At 48.1% G+C, this 10000-nt stretch overlaps 1 protein-coding gene across 1 annotated transcript in view; it reads left to right on the top strand.

Annotated features, from left to right (window-relative positions):
• Positions 1-10000, top strand: part of LOC133121938 (heterogeneous nuclear ribonucleoprotein L-like) — a 70055-nt gene that overhangs the window by 56775 nt on the left and 3280 nt on the right. Inside the window, 4 exon segments of the mRNA XM_061231523.1 lie at positions 637-758; positions 6674-6875; positions 7682-7739; positions 8456-8554. Of these exon segments, the coding sequence (XP_061087507.1) occupies positions 637-758; positions 6674-6875; positions 7682-7739; positions 8456-8554 (481 nt within the window).

Below are 10000 nucleotides of genomic sequence, written 5' to 3'. Positions count from 1 at the left end.
TGCTCGATCTGTTCGCTTCTGAAGGAGGTGTGGGGTTCACCTGCATCGAGTCAACATTTTAAGCGACGGCTAAAATTAGAAGAAGCTGTAGCTGCACATGTTGTACAGAGGAGGCTGTACAACACACTGCTCACGCTTCATTGTAGATACTTGGCCGAGACATGGCTCAGGCAGTAAGAGCAGCCATCTCATTGGCTCAGGCAGTAAGAGCAGTCGTCTCATTGGCTCAGGCGGTAAGAGCAGTCGTCTCATTGGCTCAGGCAGTAAGAGCAGTCGTCTCATTGGCTCAGGCAGTAAGAGCAGTCGTCTGGCAGTCGGAGGGTTGCCGGTTCGATCCCCCGCCCGGGCTGTGTCGAAGTGTCCCTGAGGAAGACACCTAACCCCCAAATGCTCCTGACGAGCTGGTCGGTGCCTTGCATAGCAGCCAATCGCCGTCAGTGTGTGTGAGTGTGTGTATGAATGGGTGAATGGAGAAGCATCAATTGTACAGCACTTTGGATAAAGGCGCTAAATAAATGCCGGCCATTTACCATTTAGATAAAGAGGGTAAAGGTTTTTATAAAAAAGGAACTGCACTGTGTGGGACCGGTGATGCTGTTGTCATGGCGATAATGCTGGATTGCCATTGGCCGGCAGGTGAAGTTCATGAAGAGCGTGCCCGGCACCGCCCTGGTGGAGATGGGGGACGAGTATGCCGTGGACCGCGCCATCACGCACCTGAACAGCATCAAGGTGTTCACCAAGAGGCTCAACGTCTGGTGAGCGGGTCCCGCTAGCATCCGTACCAAAACTGACGCTAACGCAGCTAGCACTGCTAAAGCGGACACAAATGCAGCAACTCTGTGATGAACCTGACGCTAACCTAGCAAACACTGTGCCAAACCTGATGCTAAGCAGCCAGCTAAACCTGATGCTAACCTAGCAAACACTGTGCCAAACCTGATGCTAAGGCAGCCAGCTAAACCTGATGCTAATGCAGCTAACACTGTGCCAAACCTGATGCTAAGGCAGCCAGCTAAACCTGATGCTAATGCAGCCAACTAAACCTGATGCTAACGCAGCTAACACTGTGCCAAACCTGATGCTAAGGCAGCCAGCTGAACCTGATGCTAATGCAGCTAACACTGTGCCAAACCTGATGCTAAGGCAGCCAACTAAACCTGATGCTACCGCAGCCAGCTAAACCGGATGCTAATACAGCCATTCCAACCTGATGCTAATGTAGCCAGCACTGTGCTAAACCTGAACTCAGCCAGCCAAACTCTAAGACTCATCTAAGACAAATCAGACACTAAGGCCGCAAAACTGTGCCAAACCTGATGATAACTTAGCCAACACAGTGCTAAACCTGACGCTAACACAACTGTGCTAAACCTGGGACTAACACAGTAACACTTTGCTAAACCTAACACTTATGGCTGTCAACCTATGTCAAATCTGACGCTAACGTCGCAAAACCGTGCTGAGCCTCACACTAACACAGCAAAACTGTGCTGAGCCTCACACTAACACAGCAAAACCGTGCTGAGCCTCACACTAACACAGCAAAACCGTGCTGAGCCTCACACTAACACAGCAAAACTGTGCTGAGCCTCACACTAACACAGCCAAACAGTGCTGAACCTCACACTAACACAGCAAAACCGTGCTGAGCCTCACACTAACACAACATAACTGTGCTGAGCCTCACACTAACACAGCAAAACTGTGCTGAGCCTCACACTAACACAGCAAAACTGTGCTGAGCCTCACACTAACACAGCAAAACTGTGCTGAGCCTCACACTAACACAGTAAAACCGTGCTGAGCCTCACACTAACACAGTAAAACCGTGCTGAGCCTCACACTAACACAGTAAAACCGTGCTGAGCCTCACACTAACACAGTAAAACTGTGCTGAGCCTCACACTAACACAGCAAAACTGTGCTGAGCCTCACTAACACAGCAAAACTGTGCTGAGCCTCACACTAACACAGCAAAACCGTGCTGAGCCTCACACTAACACAGCAAAACTGTGCTGAGCCTCACACTAACACAGCAAAACTGTGCTGAGCCCACACTAACACAGTAAAACTGTGCTGAGCCTCACACTAACACAGCAAAACTGCTGAGCCTCACACTAACACAGTAAAACTGTGCTGAGCCCTCACACTAACACAGTAAAACTGTGCTGAGCCTCACACTAACACAGCAAAACTGTGCTGAGCCTCACTAACACAGCAAAACTGTGCTGAGCTTCACACTAACACAGTAAAACCGAGCGCAAGCGGGGCCCTGTGGAAAGGCAGCCCCAGGTGCACGGCGGACTGCTTTGTGTAAGATGGATGCTGATGGCGCTTTAGCGCTGTACTGCGCACATATGGGCCCCACAGGGCAGGAGGAGTGCTCCGCGCCGCAGTCATTAGCCGCGAGTGCTCTCCGTATGTTATGTCATGTAGATGATTTATGTCCTCGCTACGGTTTCCCGTATCCCGGGCAATCTTCCGGGTTTTTAACAGCCGAGATCAATATCTGGAACGTAGATCCTGACCTTACGGACCAACAGCCTGCCCGCCGTCCCACCTATAGTTTTACATATAAAATCGAATATATATACAAAAAGATTGGTGCCGTGATGGAGGATTATATACGTTGTCATGTGTGGTTAGAACATTTCGAGTTTTTTTTTATTTTTACAAAAAAAATTCAGCTCATTTTTATCGCTGTTTTATATTTCAAATTAAATTCCGGCTACATGGCGGTCGGGCGGCTCATAGATTATTTATACGGCGGAGTATCGGGTGGCGGAAGGATTAGCTCTGGCGGTGGGAACGCGGAGGACAAGGGCGCTCTATTGAGTTTGACCGTTCCACTTTAGCGCACTTTATCGCCGTATCAGGTGTTGCCAGGACGACGGAGGGCTCTTACATGGTTAAATATTCTTCAAATTCTATCACCTCCTAGGGAGAACATTTGAATCATTTCACTAGGGGGCGGGGGGCGGGGGGGGGGGGATGAATGAAATCGTTGTAACTGCATTGCAGGCAGTAAATGCGATATAGTAACGGGAATACTTTCAGACTCGCGGAAATATATTACGGGTTTATTAAGCACATTTATTTTGGCTTGTAGTTTCCGTTCTGTCTGCGGGAAGGAAGATCAAGTATTAGTATTAATATCAGCCAGAGAAATGGTATAAGCTACTGTACTGATCTCCTCCCCATCCACACACACACACACAGAGACACACACACACACACACACACACACACGGAAGGTGTAAACTGGAATTCGAACCAACTTTCAGAGGTTCTCTCTCTGTTCAGTACTTAGCCTATTTTTCATGTATAATTAAAATGTTTTTCAATTCCAGTTCAATTTAGTGTAATTCGACTGCACTTGATGAAACAAACCTCTGGCGTGTTTTGTTTACACGGCTAATGCTTATTAGCTGAAAGATTAATGGAATATTCCCTTGCTCAGATCTGAAGCAATGGCAATCACGAACGCTGCCCATGTTTCGCCTACACGTTTGTATTCAGAAGAAGCTGTTGACGCAATCTGATTACAGACTGTGCAAATATTCCATTTGACGGTGGAATATTAGACCGCGCATACGGATGGCCGGGGAGCGCACCCCTTCCGTATTTCGGTGTCTAACGGGATATTGATAAGATAATAAAAGTGTGCTTGCTGTCTCGGCGCTAGCCGCTGTTCTGCGTGACCGCCGTACCGCGAGTGATGTCGGCGGCGGCGGTATCGATGGCGGGTCTGTTTGTGAAAAGAACCGGCAGCGCCCAGGAGAAACCCGGAGAACACCGCCGGCCCAGCGCCGGAGCACGTAATAAACCAGAGGTCAAACACTTCAGTTCTCCGTGAGCGTCCTAATCAAGTGAATCCTTCGGAATCGCCCTGTGGGATTTTTTTTCTTTTCTTGTTTTGCGAAGAACGTGATTTCGTCCTCAACATCGCCCCTCGCCCTGCAACCTCAGGAGATCCAACTAGTACGTGCGTTTTTTTTCTTTAAGCTGCTCCACTGTCTATCTCTCTCTCTCTCTCTCTCTCTCTCTCTCTCTGCCTCCCTCCACTGGAATGAGAGAGAGAGAGAGAAAGCGATGGAAAGAGAGAGCTTTCTCCTCGGGGCCATCACCTTTCTCCCACAAACAATGGGAAAACATTGCTTATTTGTCTCCGTCGGGATAGTCGTTCAAAGCGCATTCGGAAGCAGTCTCGTTTAAAAAAAACAAACCCAAAAAAAATCACTGTCTGATGTGCTCCAGAGATATAATTGATCGGTTTGTGTGTTTATATTAGGCAGCAGACGTGACTCGCCGGTGGGAATGGATTCCCACGCATTCCCACCCCCTGCACTCTTCCTAGGAAAATCTGGCGTGGAAATCGTTGCGCGCGGCTGCCAAACGGCCGACTTGTGTTTACAGACGCTGGTCAGTCCGCTGCTTAGTCTAATCAACTGTAAGTTGCTTTGGATAAAAGCGTCAGCTACACCAGCGTTCCAGACCCGCTGCCCAGCGCTGGAACCCGCATAGGCCATGAAATTGGGGGGCAATAAAAATGAAATAAAAAATATTTTTAAAATACATTGTTAATCATCAATAAATATTGCACAATGGTAATGAAACTGGAATGAATCATTCATTAGCATTAGTCACAAAAGTAAGCCTCGCTAATGAACCATGGCATCGTCCAATCCAGGGAGGAATTTCAGCTGAAAAAAGGGATTCAGCGCATCTGAGCGGATCGTCAGCGCTGTCCAGGTCTTAGTCTCTCGTCTTCTGCTTCACAGAGAAACCAAAGACCTGTTCTCATCAAACAATGGGCTGCACAACAGGGACATGGTCTTGGGCCCCTTGAGCCTTGAACGTCACAGGACAAACACGCACATGAAACACGCGTCTCTCGATCAAATAGAGCTCATAGAATAGGGATAGGGGGGTGTCCAACTCCGGTCCTGGAGGGCCGGTCTACGTGCTGGTTTTAGTTCCAACCGGTGACCTTAATATTTTGACAGCTCTATAAACTATGCTGGTTCACTCCTGCACTCAAGCACAGTGAAGAGATACACTCACAGCCCCCAGCTGTACCCGGCGCTTATGCAAACATCAGCCCAGGATATCACTGAGCAAATTAAATGATTAAGAACAGAAGTTGGCACACAATCCTGAAACAGATCGGGCCTTTTTCTTTTTTTTTTACACACCGCTGAAATAATGGAATTATGTCAAGAACCTAAAACAGTCAAACACATCGAAGAAGGAGACATAGATGGAACTGTTCTGAGTATAAAATAAAAGAATATGACCGTATTCTGAATAATCTGCAGAAATTTTGACTTGCCATTTACTGTACATAGTAGTAGTAGTAGTACTAGTAGTACTAGTAGTAGTAGTAGTAGTAGTAGTAGTAGTAGTAGTAGTAGTTATTCCGGTCCTTATTGACAATTTTTACAAAATGAATGCACATAGAAATAATTAATAACAATATTAACTGAAAAGGTGAAGGCTGAAGCTTTGGCTTATTACACCCTTTTTACATAATATATATATACATATTCAGCCCTTTCACGACTAGGTTTACGTGTACATGACATTAGAACGATGCCAAAATCACCTCCCACAACGTAGCGCCGCGGACAGCGCTAGCGGTGCCCTGCAGGGGTTTAAATATAGCGCAGGGGCGGCGGTAGTGCTGATGGTGGAGAAAGCGCGCTGGCTGCTCCAAGGTTATGGATTAAAGTCCCAGGTGGGGGCTGCTGTTGTGCACATAAGCAGGGTACTTAACCCGGGCAGCCGCGGCAGAGCCGTCCAGCCGTATTAATGGAGGGCGCATAAACAAACGCGTTCGTCTGCGCGAGAGCGTCTGGGAAAGAGCCACGGTCGGCGTAGCGCAACGCCGGGAACGCGGCTGCAGTCAGACCCGGGTTCAGACTGCATTTGTCGCGGATTCAAATTGCGCTCCCCGCCTTTGACTGAGCTTTCCCTGGCGCGTCGGGAACGAAGCGAAACGATATCCCGAAAGTGTAAACCCTAACCCATCTGCTCCTCCTCGCCGGCTCGGGCGCGAGATCAACGGAGCGCAGACGTGCGTTTGAATCCTGAGCAAATACCGTTTGAACCCCCAGGTCTGGCTGTAGCGCAGTGTAGCACACGCTCGCTCAGAAATAAACTGACAGAGGAGGTACATTTCTGCTCTTCAAGGATCAAATTTCCCAAATGTTCCCTGAAAGTACAGTAATGTTCTCTTTGTGTACCAATGAGTACCTTTTCCAAGCAAAAAAAAGATCGAAATTAATTACATATAGGTGGCAAGGGGTACAAATTTACGTACCTATAGAGTACTGCACTAGCAACCAGCTTTTGTACCTTTTTTGGCACTTTTCACACCTTTATTTCTGAGAGTGCAGAGAGAGGCAGAGCCAGGAAAGGGAACATGTCTAAGCCTTGCAGGCTCAAAAAGATAAACAGAGCGCAGAAATGTATTTAAATCCAAAACAAATACTATTTGTACCAAGGTCTGGTTGTAGTGCAGTGCAGCATAGCGAAGAGGAGAAGCTCCTATCTTCCTCCCGAGCGACTCCGAGCCAGGATCTGTGCCAAATCTGACCAGATCCGGCTCTGAGTCGCTGGCTATCTGGGTCCCATCCTTCAGCTGCGCCCCCTCTCCCCCCCTCCGCAGTGTATCCAAGCAGCACGCGGTGATCCCCAGCCAGGTGTTCGAGCTGGAGGACGGGACGAGCAGCTACAAGGACTTCGCCATGACCCGGAACAACCGCTTCACCAGCGCGGGCCAGGCCTCCAAAAACATCATCCAGCCCCCGTCCTGCGTGCTGCACTTCTACAACGTCCCGCCCTGCGTCACCGAGGAGGAGCTGCAGAGGGTGGGTACTGTGACGCCGCCCCGGAAACTTCTGTTAACGACCGGCACTTAACCCTGTGAAGAGTAAGGGTTCGGTGAGGCTTCATTTTACAGCCTGTTTATTATCTAGTATTTACTGTGTGTGTGCAGTGTTCTAGAACTCATTTTCTCTCAGTTACCGGTGGTGACCGTTACATCGGCGTTGGAATGTTCAGTTAAGAACATTCTAATCACGTATTTGTGATGTCACACCTTTACAGCAGTGGTCGCCAAACCCTGTCCCTGGAGAACCTATCCTGCCGTAGGTTTTCACTGCAACCAACAGGGCCGTAGATCTCCAGGAACAGGGTTGGTAACCTCTACCTTGCAGGCTTCAGTGCACAACTGCAGTCCTGGAGGGCCAGTCAAAGTGCTGGTGTGTGTTCCAACCAGTGACCTTAATTTGACCTTAATCTGACAGCTCTATAAACTACACTGGGTCACTCCTGTACGTGAGCACAGTAAAATCGTTTGAATACACTTGCAGTCCGTGGCTGTAGCTGGTGCCTATTCAGATGTCAGGATAAGATACGGTCGAGTTAATTAAATAAATAAGGGCAGAAGTTGGCACAGAATCCTAAAAACGGATAGTCCCTTGTATCGCAGCTTTGCCTGTGATAATCAGGTGCAAAGTCACAGTCAGGTCATAACTCGTCATTTCGCGGCTTAATTGAGCGGTGGATTCAGATAGAACAGCGCCATCTAGTGGAGTGACCTTTAGCGTTCCTTCCTCGTTCAGCTGTGCTGCATAAATTAACAAGCGTCTCTTCCCGGGTTTTTTTTTCTCAGTTATGCACAGAGCACGATGTCCCCGGTTTCATCAAGTTCAAAGTGTTTGACGCCAAACGTAAGTGCTACTTTTTATTTCAAACAAAAATTCACTAATTTTTCACGGGCCTTATGCTACACTGCTGAAACTTCTCGATTTAAATGACTTTTAATTTCCAGTTTAATAACCGACACTTAAAATGTGTGTAAACTGTGAAGCTGATGGATGGAGGTTTTTAGTTTTTTAGTACTGATTGAATTTACTGAAGTTGTTACAGTTGGCTTGTATCTCATTACAGTTATTTAGCTGATGCTAATATCCAAAGCCACTTACAGTTGATTAAACTAAGCAGGACCCAATCCCCCCCTGGAGCAATGTGGGGTTAAGGGCCTTGCTCAAGGGCCACACTGGTCTTATTGTGTCTGCAGTCAGTCAATCCCCTTAGCCAATAGGCTGTAGGCTGCCCTCAAGAGTCCACTGACAATATACAGTATATATATATATATATGAACAAAATATATACAGTATATATTATAAATATTTATACACACCCACTGGAGCATTAAAAAGCAGAGTGGAGATATGTAAAAAGCTCTTTTGCGTGCGAGCCTTCAAGTATATTTTTCAGTTCGGCTGAGACAGATCTTGGATGTGTGTGTATTTCCTGTTTCGTTTTTAAGACAAATATCATGCATTTTTCATGACCGTCTTGCGTTTCAATGCCTGATGCCTCCCCCCCCTCTCCCCCTGGTCTGTGTGACCCCCCTCCCCTCTCTCCTCTCCCCCCCCTGCAGCCTCCTCTAAAACCATCTCGGGGCTGCTGGAGTTTGACAGCAAGACGCACGCTGTGGAGGTCCTGACCGTGCTCAACCACTTCCAGATCAGAATACCGAGTAAGCAATGCGCCTCTGACCTCACGCCTCTGACCTCACGGCGAGGGAACAGCACCGCGCGCGCTCTGTTCTAAAACCCCACCGCTCCCCGCTGACGCTGAACGCCGCCTCTCCCCCCCGACGTGCTGCGCATCAGAATGGCAGGCATTTATATAGCGCCTTTATCCAAAGCGCTGTACAATTTTTTTTTTTTAAAGATATTTTTTAAGGCCTTTTTCAGCTTTATTGGACAGTATACAGTATAGAGAGACAGGAAGAATGGGGGCGAGATTCAACCGCCGACGTCGCGGCTCGCAATGAGCATGCGGTCAGTGCTCTGCAGGCTGCGCCACCGAGACACCAGGAAAAGCGCTGTACAATTGATGCTTCTCATTCACCCATTCATACACACACTCACACACCGACGGCGATTGGCTGCCATGCAAGGCCCCAACCGCCAGACGACTGCTCTTACTGCCTGAGCCATGTCGCCCCCATTGTGCGTGTAATACTTGAAGACCAAACAGTTATTAAAGGGGAATCGCAGTGCGGTGTACTTAGGAATACATGCACTCAACAGGTACTGGTTAAAATACAAACATTAATACGTAGATTAGGTAAAATAATGAATATTAATATTAATTTGGCGATCTGAATAAATTAATATGTTGATGAGGTAAATATTTGAATATGTAGATGAGATAAACGGATGAATATGCAGATTAGGTAAAAAATAAACAAGTAAACAGGAGAGCTTGTGTTCTTTCCTGCGCTGTGGTGTGCAGTCAGGGGGGGGTCTGTGTCCTCATGGGGAGGGATGAAAAGGAACCGCAACTCCCATGGTGCAGTGCAGCCTCGGGGGCCTGTGGGGAGGGAGAAAACAAACTTCACACTGCAGTGTGGTTTTAGTGCTACGGGCCCCACTGAGCCACAGGTAACTGGTGTTCCATTAGATGTGTGGATAGCATTTTGACACAAAATGGCTGCCGTGCGTGCCCCCCCCGGAGACGTGAAGAATATGTATACATTATAAATGCAATCCGTGATTATTATTAGCATCAGGAAATAACTCACAGCGAGCCAGTGGGTTTCGGCACGTAAGTGCGCGATTTAGGTAATTGAGCGGCTGAGGAATTCGCTCACCTTGTTTCCAAGGTGCTTTAATTTGCTGCCGATTAAAAAGAAATCCACCGAAATCCGCCCGCGCCGCGCGGCTCTCCTGGGCCGGAGAGTTTAAGGGTTTAAGACCCGTCCTCTCCCTCCTCCATGCATGCAGTACGAGGCTGTTTTTCACAGCCGTACCTGACGGTTATTAAACACTTACGCACGCGGCTCCCACAAAGCGCCATCTCCACGGTGAGAGAGACTCTTTGGGGAGGGAAGGCGGGGTGCAAAATCCGAAGGCTCGTTCGGCGGATGTGAGTGAACGCCGAGGTCGTTTCCTCTTCGCTCTCAGATTTCAGCTCT

The sequence above is a fragment of the Conger conger genome, chromosome 2 (genome assembly GCF_963514075.1).
Source record: "Conger conger chromosome 2, fConCon1.1, whole genome shotgun sequence".
Taxonomy (NCBI): domain Eukaryota; kingdom Metazoa; phylum Chordata; class Actinopteri; order Anguilliformes; family Congridae; genus Conger; species Conger conger.
This window is presented reverse-complemented; position numbering and strand designations above follow the sequence as displayed.